Source organism: Pituophis catenifer, unplaced genomic scaffold (genome assembly GCF_029215685.1).
Source record: "Pituophis catenifer annectens isolate HBS135680 unplaced genomic scaffold, rPitCat1.0.hap2 SCAF_8, whole genome shotgun sequence".
Classification (NCBI taxonomy): domain Eukaryota; kingdom Metazoa; phylum Chordata; class Lepidosauria; order Squamata; family Colubridae; genus Pituophis; species Pituophis catenifer.
The window spans coordinates 80019555-80036508 of NW_027256888.1; the positions used below are offsets into that span (position 1 = coordinate 80019555).

The 16954-nt window shown below is 47.5% G+C and overlaps 1 protein-coding gene across 1 annotated transcript in view; it reads left to right on the plus strand.

Annotated features, from left to right (window-relative positions):
- The first annotated feature begins 1672 nt into the window (after positions 1–1672).
- The window catches only part of ADRA1D (adrenoceptor alpha 1D), a 59494-nt gene continuing 44212 nt past the window's right edge, over positions 1673–16954 (plus strand). Inside the window, exon 1 of the mRNA XM_070948678.1 lies at positions 1673–2799. Coding sequence (XP_070804779.1) covers positions 1851–2799 — 949 coding nt within the window. The 5' untranslated portion in view covers positions 1673–1850. The remainder of the gene's footprint in view (positions 2800–16954) is intronic.

Sequence of the window (16954 nt, forward strand, 5' to 3'; positions counted from 1 at the left end):
TCTAGCGTCTGCCGGGGGCGGCCGGTGGTGGCAGCGCCTGGGAATCCTTCAATGGAGCTATTTTCGGGCAAGCGGCTGAAGCTCCGCCCGCCTCCCGCCCGGCTGCTCCGCTGAGAAACGCGGCGGGGACCCTCCGCTCCGCCAGCCCCGCAACGCCTCGCCTCGCCCGGCCGGCCGGCCCGCTGCCCCCGAGACCCCCGCGCTGCACCGGAGCGGCCTCGCCCGGGCTTGGCAGGCGGGCAGGCGCCGGATTGAGCCCGCTTCGCTGTCCGGAGGGTCGCGCCGGTTCTTTTTATTTTTATTTATTTTTTTTGCGGGATGAAGGAGGCTTTGAGGGAGACCGGGAAGGAGTGAAGAGTCTCTTTCTTTCTTTCTTTCTTTCTTTCTTTCTTTCTTTCTTTCTTTCTTTCTTTCTTTCTTTCTTTCTTTTTCTTTCTTGTCTTCTTTCCTTCTTCCCTTCCTGCCTACTATTATTTCACCCACTTGATCTTTCCTTTCCCTTGTGCTTCTGCTTCTTTCCTTCCATTATTTCACCCATTTTATCTTTCCTTTCCTTTGTGCTTCTGCTTCCTTCCTTCCATTATTTCACCCGTTTGATCCTTTCTTTCCTTTGTGCTTGTCCTTCCTTCCTTCCTTCCTTCCATCCAGCCATCCGTTATTGCACCCGCTTTATCCTTTCTTTCCTTTGTGCTTGTCCTTCCGTTCATCCTTCCGTTAGCTCACCCATTTTATCCTTCCTTTCTTCTGTGCTTATCTTTCCTTCCTTCGTTTCACCCACTTTATCCTTTCTTTCCCTCGGGCTTGTCCTTCCTTCCTTCCTTCTTTCCTTTTTTTCTTTCTTCTTTCCTTTGTCCTTGTCCTTCCTTCCTTCTTTCCTTTTTCCTTCCTCCTTTCCTTTGTGCTTGTCCTTCCTTCCTTCCACCCACCCATCCACCTATTTTATCCTTCCATTCTGTTGTGCTTGTCTTTCCTTCCTTCCTTCCTTCCTTCCTTCATTTCACCCACCTCATCCTTTCTTTCCCTCGGGCTTGTCCTTCCTTCCTTCCTTTCTCCTTTCCTTTTTTTCCTTCCTTCCCTCCTTCCATCGTTTCACCCACTTTATCTTTTCTTTCTCTTCTGCTTCACTTTCCTTCCTTCCTTCTTTCCTCTCCTTTTTTTTCCTTTTCTTCCTTTCCTTTCCCTTCCCTTCCTTTCCCTCTCCCAGATCATGGAAAGGCCCTCAGAATAACCCAAAGAGTTCTGCTGCTGTCAAATATTCCGGATTTGGATTTGGAGAGCACGACGGGGGGGGGAGGTGGGGGGGGTGCCTTAAGGTTTGTTATACCCCAAAGAGAAAGGAGAATAGATGCCTGAAGGCACGGAGATTGGGGGAAGCCAGGCAAGGTGAGTTTCTTGAGATCCAGCTCCTTTGTGGAATAAATCTGCCAGGGATGCGTGGCTGGAGACCGAGGAAGCGGTGAGCGATGTTAAGACAGAGTCGACCTTTGCAGGAACTGTCTGCTAAGGGAGGGAGATAGTGGGGGAAAGAAAGAAAGAAAGAAAGAAAGAAAGAAAGAAAGAAAGAAAGAAAGAAAGAAAGAAAGAAAGAAAGAAAGAAAGAAGAAAGAAAGAAAGAAAGAAAGAAAGAAAGAAAGAAAGAAAGAAAGAAAGAAAGATTAGGGAAGAAGGAAGGAAGGGACTATCTGCATATGCTTTAAAAAAAGGGGAGGGGGCTTTGGGATTTTTTCAGCAGGGGTCAACCTTCCTCCCGGGATGCAGTAGGGGAGCGGTGGGAGAGACAAGCCTGCCCCTCTCCCCGTTGCGCTGCTGAGCCTCCGTCCCCGATGGAGACCGAGCTGTTTTGAAAAAGAATGACTTTCACTGACCGGATTAATGCCAGCTTGAATGGGAACCACACAGGAGAAGCCGGTGGGATTAACGGGTCCTTGAGCAGAGAAGATGCCCTCTCCAACACCAGCGCCTCCGTAACTCAGGGACTGAGCCTGCAGTCGGTGGGCGTCGGGGTCTTCCTAGCCATCTTCATCCTCTTGGCGATCGTGGGCAACATCTTGGTCATCCTCTCGGTGGCCTGCAACAGGCACTTGCGGACGGTCACTAACTACTTCATCATCAACCTGGCCATCGCGGACTTGCTCCTCAGCACTACCGTCCTGCCCTTCTCGGCTACCTTGGAGGTCCTGGATCTGTGGGTCTTCGGCCGCATCTTCTGCGACATCTGGGCCGCCGTGGACGTCCTATGTTGCACCGCTTCCATCATGAGCTTGTGCATCATCTCGGTGGACCGGTACATCGGGGTCAAGTATTCTCTCAAGTACCCCACCATTATGACGGAGAAGAAGGCCGTGGTTATCTTGGGGGTGGTCTGGCTCTCCTCCATGGTCATCTCCATCGGGCCCCTCTTGGGTTGGAAGGAAGAGCCTCCCGAAAGCGAGGAGTTCTGCACCATCACGGAAGAACCCGGCTATGCCCTCTTCTCGTCGCTCTTCTCCTTCTACTTGCCCCTCTTGGTCATCCTGGTGATGTACTTCAACATCTACGTGGTGGCCAGGAGGACCACCAAGAGCCTCGAAGCTGGGGTCAAGAAAGAACGGAACAAATCCATGGAAGTGGTGCTTAGGATCCATTGCCGGAACGTCTTGGAGGATTCGTTGGCCAGCACCAAGAGACATACCTTCAGAAGCTCGCTCTCCGTCCGGCTTTTGAAGTTCTCCAGGGAGAAGAAGGCAGCCAAGACATTGGCCATCGTGGTCGGGGTCTTCATTCTCTGCTGGCTGCCGTTCTTTTTCGTCCTGTCGTTTGGTAAGTAGGACGGCTTCGGCCTCGCACATTTCAGGGGTCGGCAAGTGTTGGCACGGCCGTATTTTATCTCTGGTTCAGGAGAGCTGATTATCTTCCCCCCTAGAAGGGATCAAACATGGGAATCATTGTTCTCCGGTTAGGCCCTCCAGCGACCCAACAAAGTTTTGGCTTTAAATCCAAATTTGGGAGTCCTTGAAGCTCGCTGAGTTTGGTGGCTTTCTTGAAGACATTTCATGACCCAACTAAGTAACATCATCAGTGCTAAAAGGGAGGGGGATTTCTGGAGAGGAGGGGGGAACGGCTGTGAGGTCCTTGATACTCTCTGAGCTTGGTGTTTTTCTTGCAGATGTTTCCTAACCCAACTAGGTAACATCATCAGTGCTAGAAGGGAGGAGAGGAGGAGGAGGAGAGGACTGGGGCCCTTGTTGCTCTCTGAACTTGGTGGTTTTCTTGCAGATGTTTCCTGACCCAACTAGGTAACATTATCAGTGCTAGAAGGGAGGAGAGGAGGAGGAAGAGGAGAGGACTGGGGCCCTTGTTGCTCTCAGAGCTTGGTGCTTTTCTTGCAGATGTTTCCTAACCCAACTAGGTAACATCATCAGTGCTAGAAGGGAGGAGAGGAGGAGGAGGAGAGGACTGGGGCCCTTGTTGCTCTCTGAACTTGGTGGTTTTCTTGCAGGCATTTCGTGACCCAGCTAGGTAACATCATCAGTGCTAGAAGGGAGTGGGGTTTGTGGAGAGGAGGTGGAAGCAGAGGAGGAGGAGAACTTGGTGCTCTGAGCTTGGTTGCTTCTTGCAGATGTTTCCTGACCCAACTAGGAAACATCATCAGTGCTAGAAGGGAGTGGGAGGAGGAGGAGGAGGAGGAGGAGGAGGAGGAGGAGGAGGAGGAGGAGGAGGAGGAGGAGGAGGAGGAGGAGAAGAAGAAGAACTGTGGGGTCCTTGGTACTCTCTGAGCTTGGTGTTTTTCTTACAGACATTTCATGACCCAACTAAGTAACATCATCAGTGCTAGAAGGGAGTGGGAGGAGGAGGAGGAGGAGGAGGAGGAGGAGGAGGAGGAGAAGAAGAAGAAGAAGAAGAACTGTGGGGTCCTTGGTACTCTCTGAGCTTGGTGTTTTTCTTACAGACATTTCATGACCCAACTAAGTAACATCATCAGTGCTAGAAGGGAGTGGGAGGAGGAGGAGGAGGAGGAGGAGGAGGAGGAGGAGGAGGAGGAGGAGGAGGAGGAGGAGGAGAACTGTGGGGTCCTTGGTACTCTCTGAGCTTGGTGTTTTTCTTACAGACGTTTCATGACCCAACTAAGTAACATCATCAGTGCCAGAAGGGAGTTGGAGGAGGAGGAGGAGGAAGAGGAAGAGAAGAACTGTGGGGTCCTTGGTGCTTTCTGAGCTTGGTGTTTTTCTTGCAGACGTTTCCTGACCCAACGAGGTAACATCATCAGTGCTAAAACCCCCACTCCCTTCTGGCACTGATGATGTTACCTAGATGGGTGATGAAACGTCTTCAAGAAAACAACCAAGCTCCCAGGACCCCCTCATTTCAACCCTGAGCCACCAATATTCTCCTCTATCAATCCGTATTCAGTTGGCTACCTACGGAGAAACCCAAGAATAACAACCTGGCCCACTAACAATGATCTCTCATGTAAGATTGGGAAACCCCACCCCACCCCCAAAAACACCTTCGATAGGGGACGAAATGTCCACATTTAAAGCTCATTTTAACTGCCAGCCACCCGTTCTACACATCCTTTATGATTAATAAATAATAAATGAATAAATAAATCCTGAACAGCACGTCGAAGGCTGCAAGATTTTTTTAAAAAAATCTTTCTTGCAAAAATCCAAGGAAGGATTGGAGTCACAAGCCAGACTCGCCTTCTGTTCGAAACTTGCCAATAACACAACGCCGAAAGAAAGTTATGGTTATCGTTTTGCAGTCTTTAAGAGGCACCCAAACAGCTACAACACCTGCTTTAAATCTCAGGATTTTTTTCTGTTTGATTCTGATAAAGGTAGAAACTTTACAGCCCAGTAATGCAGCTAATACAGGGGTGGCTCAGTGGCTAAGATGCTGAGCTTGTCAATCGAAAGGCCGGCAGTTCGGCAGTTCGAATCCCCTAGTGCCGGGTAACGGGGTGAGCTCCCGTGACTTGTCCCAGCTTCTGCCAACCTAGCAGTTCGAAAGCAGGTAAAAAATGCAGGTAGAAAAATAGGGACCACCTTTGGTGGGAAGGGAACAGCGTTCCGTGCGCCTTCGGCGTTGAGTCATGCCGGCCACGTGACCACGGAGACGTCTTCGGACAGCGCTGGCTCTTCGGCTTTGAAACGGAGATGAGCACCGCCCCCTAGAGTCAGGAACGACTAGCACGTATGTGCGAGGGGAACCTTTACCTTTAATGCAGCTAATAATTAGGGAAGGCACGTTAAGTTCCAACAGGCGTGGAATCTCTTTTTTTTTTAATATACTTTATTAAATTTTTCCATTATAAAAGAAAAATATACAATCTCTACCTCCTTCAGAGGCACAGTGTTTATACATACTAAGAAATCATACATCAAATATACTTCATCCTTATCTGTTCAAAATTATATACAGTATAGCTCGTATTTCAAATGCATAACTACGCGCACTCCTCTGGCGTGGAATCTCTTATTTAATGCTTGTTCTCTTTAGTGGGAGACCACGCGAAAAAAACTTATCCTAACAAACTTTGGATAGTGCGGACAGCTGCATCGGACAGGTCTCCTTCACAGTGACCTTCCATCAGTCCCTTTTGCAGAAGCTCCTGAGATGCCTCTCAGAGATTTGAAAGGGTTCCTTGCCCCCCCCCAACTCTTTTTTATGATCCCCTCCAGAAACAACGTTGGGGTCCCTGAGGGATGGGGCCGAGCTGGACCTGATGGCAAGCTGAAAAGGTCCACTTTGTCCACCAGAAGTCCACTTCGTTGGGGCAGGTGGGACGGCGTTTAATCAACCTGGACCGTACTCGAAAAAGAGAAGCTGTTGTGAAATCTTGGAAATCTCAGGGCTGATGAGTAGACCAAGAAGTTCATGGAACCTTCTAGAACCGTGATGGCGAACCTATGGCACGCGTGCCACAGGTGGCACGCGGATCCATATGGGTGGGTACCCGAGCTCAGCTCCACTTGATTTTCGGGCCTTCTGAGCCCACCAGAAGTAGGTAAACAGGCTGTTTCCTGCCTCCAGAGAGCCTGGGACGGGGGGGGAGGCCGTTTTCACCCTCCCCAGTCTCCTAGAGAGGCTCTGGAGTCTGAGGAGAGCAAAAAAACGGGCCTTCCGGTCCCACTGGAAGTTGGTAAACGGGCAGTTTCCGGCCTCCGGAGGGCCTCCGGGAGGGTGAGGAAGGCCGTTTTTGCCCTCCCCAGGCTCCTAGAGAGGCTCTAGGGCAGTGATGGCTAACTTTTTTGCCATCGTGTGCCAAAAGCGGAGGGAGCACGGTGGGGTCACATGCACGCGTGCCCACATCCAAAATTCTATGTGCCCCACCCCACTTTTGGCATGTGATAGCACGGTGGGCCCGGTAGGCCCGTTTTTTGCTTTCCCTAGGCTCCAGAGCCTTTCTAGGAGCCTGGGGAGGGCAAAAACGGCCTTCCCCACCCCCTCAGATGCCCTCCGGAGGCCAGAAACATTGTGTTTCCTGACTTCTGGTGAGCCCAGAAGGCCCGAAAATCAGCTGGCTGGCACACACATGCGTGCTGAAGCTGAGCTCGCGTGCCCACCGATATGGCTCCGCGTGCCACCTGTGGCACCCGTGCCATAGGTTCGCCATCACGGCTCTAGGGAGAGCAAAAAACGGAAGTGCGGGAGGAGCGGGGGAGGAGTGTGCACATGTGCGGGGGCAGGGCGCATATAATTATGGGTGTTGGCATGCTCACGCGCGACCTCCCACACATCCCCCCCTCCGCACTCCCCCCGCTTTTGGCACACCATGGCAAAAAGGTTAGCCATCACTGTCCTAGAACAAGGGTCTCCAACCTTGGCAAATTTAAGCCTGGCGGACTTCAACTCCCAGAATTCCCCAGCCAGAGTTGAAGAGTCCGCCAGGTTCTGGGAGTTGAAGTCCGCCAGGCTTAAACTTGCCAAGGTTGGAGACCCCTGTCCTAGGACACAACCATGGTGCCCTCCTTCTGTTTTTGGTGCCTGGAGAAATGCATGGACATCTCCGTAAAATTACTACAAGTCACGTTTTTCCCCTTCTTGGTAGCTCATTGGACTGGAGATGGACCGATTTCCTAAAAGGCGAACCCATTTTGGGCCCAGAAGGTGCCTTCTGAACCAGGGTGATCGTAAGATCCACTCTGATTAGACCAAGGGGCTTCTAGATCTTCCTTCAGATGTCCTTGCCTGAAGATCTGCACCTTAAGAAGTCCACTTGGTGCCAGATCAGAGATCTTTAGGGCAGTGGTGAAATCTAATTTTTTTTTTTACTACCGGTTCTGTGGGCGCGTGGCTTGGTGGGCGTGGTGTGGCTTGGTGGGCGTGGCAGGGGAAGGATACTGCAAAATCTCCATTCCCTCCCCACTCCTGGGGGAAAGGATACTGCAAAATCCCCATTCCCTCCCCACTCCTGGGGGAAAGGATACTGCAAAATCCCCATTCCCTCCCTACTCCTGGGGAAAGGATACTGCAAAATCTCCATTCGCTCCCCACTCCAGGGGAAGGATACTGCAAAATCCCCATTCCCTCCCTACTCCTAGGGGAAGGATAGTGCAAAATCTCCATTTGCTCCCCACTCCAGGGGAAGGATACTGCAAAATCCCTATTCCCATCCCACTCCAGGGGAAGGATACTGCAAAATCCCCATTCCCACACCACTCCTGGGGAAGGATACTGCAAAATCCCCATTCCCACATCACTCCTGGGGGAAGGATATTGCAAAATCTCCATTCTCTCCCTACTCCAGGGGAAGGATACTGAAAAATCCCCATTCCCTCCCTACTCCTGGGGGAAGGATATTGCAAAATCTCCATTCCCACCCCACTCTGGGGCCAGCCAGAAGTGGCATTTGCCGGTTTTCCGAACTACTCAAAATTTCCGCTACCGGTTCTCCAGAACCTGTCAGAACCTGCTGGATTTCACCCCTGCTTTAGGACGAAAACAGTAAAGGATTCTTGTGCTAGTCCTGCTTTTATTAAAAAAAAATGTTGGGAAGAGGTGGGATTTGTCTTTGGAGATCTCCCCTCCCCCAAAAAAGATCCTCTGCCATCCCAAATTCCTCTTTATCCCCCTCCATTCAGATCCAAAATATATCTAGGTGGGGGTGCATCAAATCTTTCCCTGCCGCTGATCACCGAATCATGCCTCTTGCTGTGAGTCAATCAGTAGTAACCAAATTCATCCGACCAACTTGTTTATCCAAAATAAATATCTAACAAGAGCTAATATTCACCAGAAATAGATAGGAGCCCCCATGTGCAGGAAAGGTGTATCTGAATAGCAGGGGCTATTACAAAAAAAAAGATGTTGAGATATTTGGAAAAAAATGCAGAGAAGAGCAACTGAGATGAATAAAAGGCCTGAAGACTAAAACATATGAAGAACGGTTGCAGGATTTGGATCTGGCTAGGCTAGCGAAGAGGAGGACCAGGGGAGACAGGATAGCGGTCTTCCAATATTTGAGGGGCTGCCATAAAGAGGAGGGGGGTCCACTCACAGTCTCCTGGTGATTGGCCCAAATCACCTTATCAGCTTTCATGCCTAAGGCAGGACTAGAACTCACAGTCTCCTGGTGATTGCCCAAAGTCACCCAGCCCCCTTTCATGCCCAAAGTGGGACTAGAACTCACAATCTCCTGGTGATTGGCCCAAAATCACCTTATCAGCTTTCATGCTTAAGGCAGGACTAGAACTCACAGTCTCCTGGTGATTGGCCCAAAGTCACCCAGCTGCCTTTCAGGCCCAAAGTGGGACTAGAACTCACCGTCTCCTGGTGATTGGCCCAAAGTCACCCAGCCACCTTTCAGGCCCAAAGTGGGACTAGAACTCACAATCTCCTGGTGATTGGCCCAAAATCACCTTATCAGCTTTCATGCTTAAGGCAGGACTAGAACTCACAGTCTCCTGGTGATTGGCCCAAAGTCACCCAGCTGCCTTTCAGGCCCAAAGTGGGACTAGAACTCACCGTCTCCTGGTGATTGGCCCAAAGTCACCCAGCCACCTTTCAGGCCCAAAGTGGGACTAGAACTCACCGTCTCCTGGTGATTGGCCCAAAGTCACCCAGCTGCCTTTCATGCCTAAGGTGGGACTAGAACTCACCCTCTCCTGGTTTCTAGCCTGGTGCCTAAACCACTATACTCAAACTGGCTCTCCCCTTGCTCTTAGTAATATAGTAGTACCCCCCAAATTAATCTGTGGAGCAGGTGAGGAGTGGATTCTGAAACCTATCCATATAGTTAGCCTGGATTGCTGATGCGTTAAACAAACTCAAGTAAAAGTCAAATTTTATTTAGTGCTCATGGTTGGCTCGCTACAGCCTGGCCCACTGGTTGCCTAAAATTGAAAACAGGGTGGATAAAAATCAATGATTTTTTTTAAAAAAATCAGATTTTTTTGATTTAAATCAGATTTTTTTGATTTAAATCGGATTTTTTTGATTTTTATCAAATTTATTTTAATAAAAAACTTTTGGGGTAAAAATCTATCGTAAGATAGTTTTCTATTTAAGATACATAAATAATTTAGTTTATTCAGCATGAAATGGAGCTTAGTTATGTAGCACGAGGCTGTATATTCTGCAACACTGGGACTATCGGTGAGTCAACAGTGGGTCAAAGAGTAGCAGGGATGACGGTTGCTCTTTAAAAATTATGATTTAAGTCGAGTCGATTTAAATCAAGCCTTTTTACGAGTGATTTAAATCATGATTTAAATTGTGATTTAAATCAACTCGATTTAAATCAAATCCACCCTGGTTGAAAACGTCGTTTTGCTTTGCATCCCGCTCCCAAATTCAGGAAAATTCACTGGGAGCGACTGAGCATCTTTTCTAGATTAAAAAAAATAAATTCATTCTTGAGTATTATCCTCAAATGTTATTAAATAGGCTAATAGCTGTTTATAGAAAATATCCAGATGGCAAATGCAGCATTGAGTCAATTGTCTGAAAGAGTGTTTTTTTCTCAACTCTGTGGTAACTTTAAGCTCTGTAGGCTTCAACTCCCAGAATTCCCCAGGCAGCATTCCGACTGGAGAATTCTGGGAATTGAAGTCTGCACAGTTTAAAGCTGCCAAGGCTGGGGAATTCTGGGAGTTGAAGTTCTGGGAGTTGAAACACTGGTGTAAAAGGCACTAGGCGACGTGTATTTCTAAGCAACCTCTGTGGCTGTCCGGGAAAACCAAGGAGGCTTAAATTCAGTTAGTACTTGGATGGGAGACCACTAAGAAATCCAAGAATAAAATAGGCTGAGAATTTGAAACATCCCAGGAAAAGGTAGTGGCTATGGGTGTGTTATGATTGTGTAGAATTGTTGGTTCAGTTATACGATGTGATGTGCATTAGATGCAGGGCACAGTGTCTTGGAAGTCTCAAACCTTTTTTCATCTGAAGTTTCTAGTCCATATTGTTGCAAAAATCTGTTAGACAGCGGCTTGCACTAATCTCAGGATTGGTGAAGGATGTAAATCGATCCATCCTGCTGCATCGATTTATGATAGGACCAAAATAAGTTAAAAAGTTATTTGGGTGTGTTGCAAAAAAAGGGCACCAGTGGAAAAAGTAACATTTATTCAGTGCAAAACCGGAATTTCTAATTAGCTTCGCAAAGATTTGGCAACACCTGAACACTTTAGAGTATTTTTAAAAGAGAAAATTGGGTCTTATCATATTTAAGCATGCTGGCTGGAGAATTCTGGGCGTTGAAGTCAAGCAGCTTAAAACTGCTGAGGATGGTAAACACTTGCTCAGATGGAAGCGAATTGTCCCAATAGTTGACTTTTAAGCATCTTTGTATTGTGCCTTTTTTCACATTTAATTTCAAACTAGACTACAACATACAAGGCGAGACGCGATGACTTTAAATGGAAATCCTGGTCCAAGAAATAGGCAAGAAAAAAGAGGCACTAATTTTCTCAGCCAAACTTTTTGGCCTGTTTCAGAAATTTCGGTGCGCTTGTTTGTGTGTTTCTTTCTGTGCTTGTGTGTGTGAGGGAAGAAGGGGAGGATAAGGAAGAGAAGAAGGAAGAAAAGAAATAAAAAAGAAAGAGAGGAAGAAAGGAAAGGAAGAGGAAAGAGGGAGAAAGGGACTGGAAGGGTCGAGGATGAGGGAGGGAGGGAGGGAGGGAGGAGGGGAAGGAAGAAAGGAATTAGGGAGGGAGAAAAGGAGGGAGGGAGGGAAGAAGAAAGGGAGGGAGGAATGAGCTAGGAAGGAAGGAAGGAAGGAAGGAAGGAAGGAAGGAAGGAAAGAAGGAAGGAAGGAAGGAAGGAATTAGGGAGGGAGGGGAGGAGGGAGGGAAAAGAAGAAAGGGAGGGAGGAATGAGCTAGGGAGAAAGGGGAAGGAAGGAAGGAAGGAAAAGAAGAAAGGGAGGGAGGAATGAGCTAGGGAGAAAGAGGAAGGAAGGAAGGGAGGAGGGAGGGAATTAGGGAGGAAGAGAAGGAGGGAGGGAGGGAAAAGAAGAAAGAGAGGGAGGAATGAGCTAGGGAGAAAGGGGAAGGAAGGAAGGAAGGAAGGAAAGAAGGAATTAGGGAGGGAGAGAAGGAGGAAGGGAAAAGAAAGGGAGGGAAGAATGAGCTAGAGAAAAAGGGGAAGGAAGGAAGGAATTAGGGAGGGAGAGAAGGAGGGAGGGAAAAGAAGAAAGGGAGGGAGGAATGAGCTAGGGAGAAAGGGGAGGGAAGGAAGGAAGGAAGGAAGGAAGGAAGGAAGGAAGGAAGGAAGGAAGGAAGGAAGGAAGGAAGGAAGGAATAAGGGCCTATGAATCTCAACTTACCAAAAATTGTGATGCTTTTGCGTGGGGGCCCTGCGTTTGGAAACCTTCCCTGTTTTGTCTTTAGGTAGGGCCAACCTTACATGCTTGCATGCTTGCATTCATGCGAAATGTTATTTCTAAAAAAGAAATAGGAATGTTGAAATGTATCTCCTAATTGCATGAAAAAAAACCTTCGGCAGGAATAGATAGTGGTAGAAGCAAGTCGCCAAACAATTAATTAGCCCAGCCTGTTTTGCTATCAACAAAATCCTAACCTTTGATTGGGGTGATAGCACATGAGCAGCTGAAATAATTTATAACAGAGGTCAGCTTAAAAAAAATAAAATGCGTTATTCATGTGCAACCGAGGGACTGAGATAATTGGAATTTTGCAACATGTGTCTTTTACAGAACAAATAAGTAGAATTTTGGGGGGTTTTTTTAAATTGTTTTTATCACGCTTGCATGCAGGGATGGGCTTCAAAAATTTTAGCAAGGGGTTCTCTGCCCAGTTGCTGGGTGGGCGTGGCCATGGTGGGCGTGGCCTAGTCAGCCTCCTGCACTATGAAGGTGGGGATGTTTTTGCCCTCCCCAGGCTCCAGAGGCTTTTCTCGAGCCTCCGGGAGAGCGAAAACGGCCTCCCCAGGCTCTGGGAGCCCTCTGGAGGCCGGAAATGGACCATTTCCGGCTTTCCCAAACTTCCAGTAGGCCCGTTTTTCGCCCTCCCCGAGTCTCCGCGCACGCCCTGCACTTGCCTGCATCAAAAACAGGCCACATGGGGACTCCTGGGAGGGGCGGAGTGGGTGGGCCAGCCAGGAGTGGGATTTGGGGGTTCTCCGAACTGTACAGAATCTTAGCTAGAGGTTCTCTCGAACCCCCAGCAGCCCCCCCTCTTTCTTCTTCTTCTTCTTCTTCTTCTTCTTCTTCTTCTTCTTCTTCTTCTTCTTCTTCTTTTTCTTCTTCTCCTCCTCCTCCTCCTTCTTCTTCTCCTCCTTATTCCTTTTCCTTCCATATTTCTCTTCCACCTCTTCCTTCTCTTCCTCCTTCTCCTCCTCCTCCTCATTCCTTTTCCTTCTCATATTTCTCTTCCACCTCCTCCTCCTACTGCTACTACTACTACTACTTCTACTTCTACTTTTCCTCTTCCTCCTCCTCCTCCTCCTCCTCCTCATTCCTTTTCCTTCTCATATTTCTCTTCCACCTCCTCCTCCTCCTACTGCTACTACTACTACTACTTCTACTTCTACTTTTCCTCTTCCTCCTCCTCCTCCTCCTCCTTCTCCTCATTCCTTTTCCTTCTCATATTTCTCTTCCACCTCCTACTACTTCTACTTCTTCTTCTCCTCTTCCTCCTCTTCCTCCTCCTCCTCTTCCTCCTCTTTCTTCTTCTTCTCCTCTTCCTCATTCCTTTTCCTTCTCATATTTCTCTTCCACCTCCTACTTCTACTTCTTCTCCTCTTCCTCTTCCTCCTCCTCCTCCTCTTTCTTCTTCTCCTCCTCCTCCTCATTCCTTTTCCTTCTCATATTTCTATTCCACCTCCTTCTCCTCCTCCTTGTAGGAAACACTCCTTCTTCACAGGAAGAAATGCATTTTAGAGCACCACGTGGATTAAAGACCACACCTAGAGTACTGCATCCAGTTTTGGTCACCACATTACAAAAGAGATGTTGAGAGTCTAGAAAGAGTGCAGAGAAGAGCAACCAAGAGGATTAGGGGACTGGAGGCTAAAACATATGAAGAACGGTTGCAGGAACTGGTTATGTCTAGTCTTATGAAAAGAAGGACTAGGGGAGACATGATAGCAGTCTTCCAATATCTCAGGGGCTGCCCACAAAGAAGAGGGAGTCAAGCTATTCTCCAAAGCACTTGAGGGCAGGACAAGAAGCAATGGGTGGAAACTAACCAAGGAGAGAAGCAACTTAGAACTAAGGAGAAATTTCCTGACAGTTAGAACAATTAATCTGTGGAACAGCTTGCCACCAGAAGTTGTGGATGCTCCAACACTGGACGTTTTTAAGAAGATGTTGGATAAGTATTTGTCTGCAATCGCATAGGGATTCCTACCAGAGCAGGGGGTTGGACTAGAAGACCTCCAAGGTCCCTTCCAACTTTTTTTGCAATCTTGAAAGGCATTAAAAAAAAACGCCACCGGCTATTTACTCCTCTCTGGAAACAAAGGCAAGAGTGTAGCTATTCTCTCTAAGCAAATACAGCAGCCAACATCTGCCAGCTCCAATTGACGAAAGTCAAACAATCCGGCCTGTGAGAGCTCCTGAAACCCAGAATTTTAGAGCTGCATGGAGCGTTCCCAGCGAGATATATTTAACATAAGTCTCCTCGCTGATTGAAAAGATGTAAAAGTGACTGAGCTATTTTTACGCAGTCCATCGCTACAGACATGAGTCAGCCTTCACCTCTCCTGAATACAGATTGGCAGTTCTGGGCGGGAGAGAGGAGTTGTAGTGGCTGGTCCAAAGCCAAAAGAGAGAGAAGGACAGAAAGAGAGGGAGGGAGGGAGAGGGGGTGGAAGAGAGAGAGAGAGATGGAGAGAGATGATACACACAGAAAGAGAAGGTGGAAGAGAGAGAGAGAGATGGAGAGAGATGATAGAAACAGAAAGAGGGAGAGAGAAGAAGGGAGGAAGGGAGAGAGAAATGATAGAAACAGAAAGAGAAAGAGGGAGGGAAAGAGAGAAAGGGATGGAGGGAGGGATGGATAGAGATGATAGAAAGAGAAGGAGGGAGGGAGAGAGAAAGAGAGGGAGGGTGGGAGGGAGAGGGGAGGGGGAGAGAGAGAGATGGATAGAGATGATAGAAACAGAAAGAGAGAGAGAGAAGGAGGGAGGGAGAGAAAGGGAGAAAGGGAGGGGGAAAGAGATTGATAGAGTTGATAGAAACAGAAGGAGAAAGAGAGGGAGGGAGAGAGAGAAAGGGAGGGAGGGAGAGAGAGAAATGGATAGAGATGATAGAAATAGAAAGAGATTGAGGGAGGGAGGGAGGGAGGGAGGGGGAGATGGATAGAGATGATAGAAACAAAGAAAGAGGGAGAGGGAGGGAGGGAGAGAAAGACAGGAAGAGAGAAGGAGAGAGAGATGGATAGAGATGATAGAAAGGAAGGGAGGGAGGGAAAGAAAGATAGAGATGATAGAGACAGAAAGAGAAAGAGAGGGAGGGAGAGGGAGAGAGATGGAGAGAGATGATAGAAACAGAAAGAAACAGAGAGAGGGAGGGAGAGAAAGAGAGAAAGGGGGGAAGGAGAGAAAGATGGATAGAGATGATAGAAACAGAAAGAGGGAGGGAGAGAGAGATGGATAGAGATGACAGAAACAGAAAGAGAGGGGGGGAAGGAAAAAAACAGGACGATTTGAGACCCTGGATCTAGCCGCTTTTCCCCTCTGCAGTGCATCTCCGGGGCTTCCAACTGAAGAGGTGGATGAAGGCATGGGCTACACTGACTTTGTCATTGTAGGCAGTGCTTACATCACCCGGTGCCAACGTCCCTCTATGTGTGATTGGCGGGAAATGTTGTTGCAATATAGCGAGGACCACTTGAGAACCTCTGGAAAGGGCACCTATGACCTTGCTTGCTTGCTTACTGATGGATTTTTTTTTCAACCCCACCTTTATTACTTTTTAAGTAATGAGTAAATAACCTAAGACTCCGTCCTTCTCTTGTTTTCTGCACAACAATGAAGTAGGTTGGACTGGGGGGGGGCCAAAGCCACCAAAGCCACCCAGCTGGATCTCATACCTAAGGTGGGACTAGAACTCACCATCTCCTGGTGATTGGCCCAGGGTCACCCAAGTGTCTTTCATGTGTAAGGTGGACTAGAACTCACAGTCTCCTGGTGATTTGCCCAGGGTCACCCAACTGTCTTTCACGTTTAAGGTGGGACTAGAACTCACCATCTCCTGGGGATTGGCCTAAAGTTCTCCAGCCAGCTTTCATGTCTAAGGCAGGACTAGAACTCACAGTCACCTGGTGATCGTTCCAAAGTCTCCCAGCCAGCTTTCATGGCTAAGACAAGACTAGAACTCACAGTCACCTGGTGATTGGCCCAAAATCACCTAGCCAGTTGGTTAAGCTGGTCATCACATATAACATTGGGCATGGGTATGTGATGACCATGGCTAGGTGATTTTGGGCCAATCACCAGGTGACTGTGAGTTCTAGTCTTGTCTTAGCCATGAAAGCTGGCTGGAAGACTTTGGAACGATCACCAGGTGACTTGGTGCCTTTAGCAACAGAAAATCTGGTCTCCATTGCGGCCGTAAATCGAGGACTATCCGTATTGCTAAAGCTACACACCTGTGGACATCATAATTTATTCCCAATAAATTATAAATGTTATAACATAGATCACCAGGTGACTTCTTCTTGTCCATTTATGTTAGGAGATACCTTCTGTCTTTCTATCCAGGTTCACACATTACACTGTATAGTGCTTATCTTCACAAAACATGATTCATCAGCTCGGTTGTAAATCTAAGGCCTGCATTCACACATGATGCCCTTAGGTAGTTATATAATCTCAAAGTTTGCTGGATTGTTAGTGGACATCATTTGTTTTGCATACTCAATCTGTTGGGTCAACAGATGCTTGTTCAACATCATGGGCTCCATCATTGGAGGCTTTCTTCTTTTTTAAAAAAAAAAAGTTTTTTATTTTTCAATTTTTAAAATACATTACATTCCATCTTTCCTTAAGCAGTGTGTTGTCTGGGTACAACTATCTCTGTGCAACATCCTTCAACATTTACAACATCATTCGCATTCACATTACTTCTCTAAACTTCAAAATTACAATACATTAAACCATTAAACATTATCATACTCTTCATTTCCTTCTTATTATCTTCTAATAATAGTACAACAATAATATTGAACATTGTTATTCTCGTCATACATATGCTAACAATGGTCGTCTTATTTATAGCTCTGTCTTAATATATTTTCTATTTTTCTTCAGTCTTCTTCATTTCCAGATTCCTTTTTTTTATTCTCTAACCGTTGATAAAATACTTCCCATAATCGTATAATATTTCGTTTGTTCTCTCTCCTTAATTGCTAGTGTTAATCTGTTCATTTCTGCACATTCTAATATCATTGGGGGCTTTTGAGAAGAGACTGGACGGCCATTTTTTCGGCATGATATCAGGACTCCTGCTCGAGCAGGGGGTTGGACTAGAAGACCTCCAAAGTCCCTTCCAAACGTATTATTCT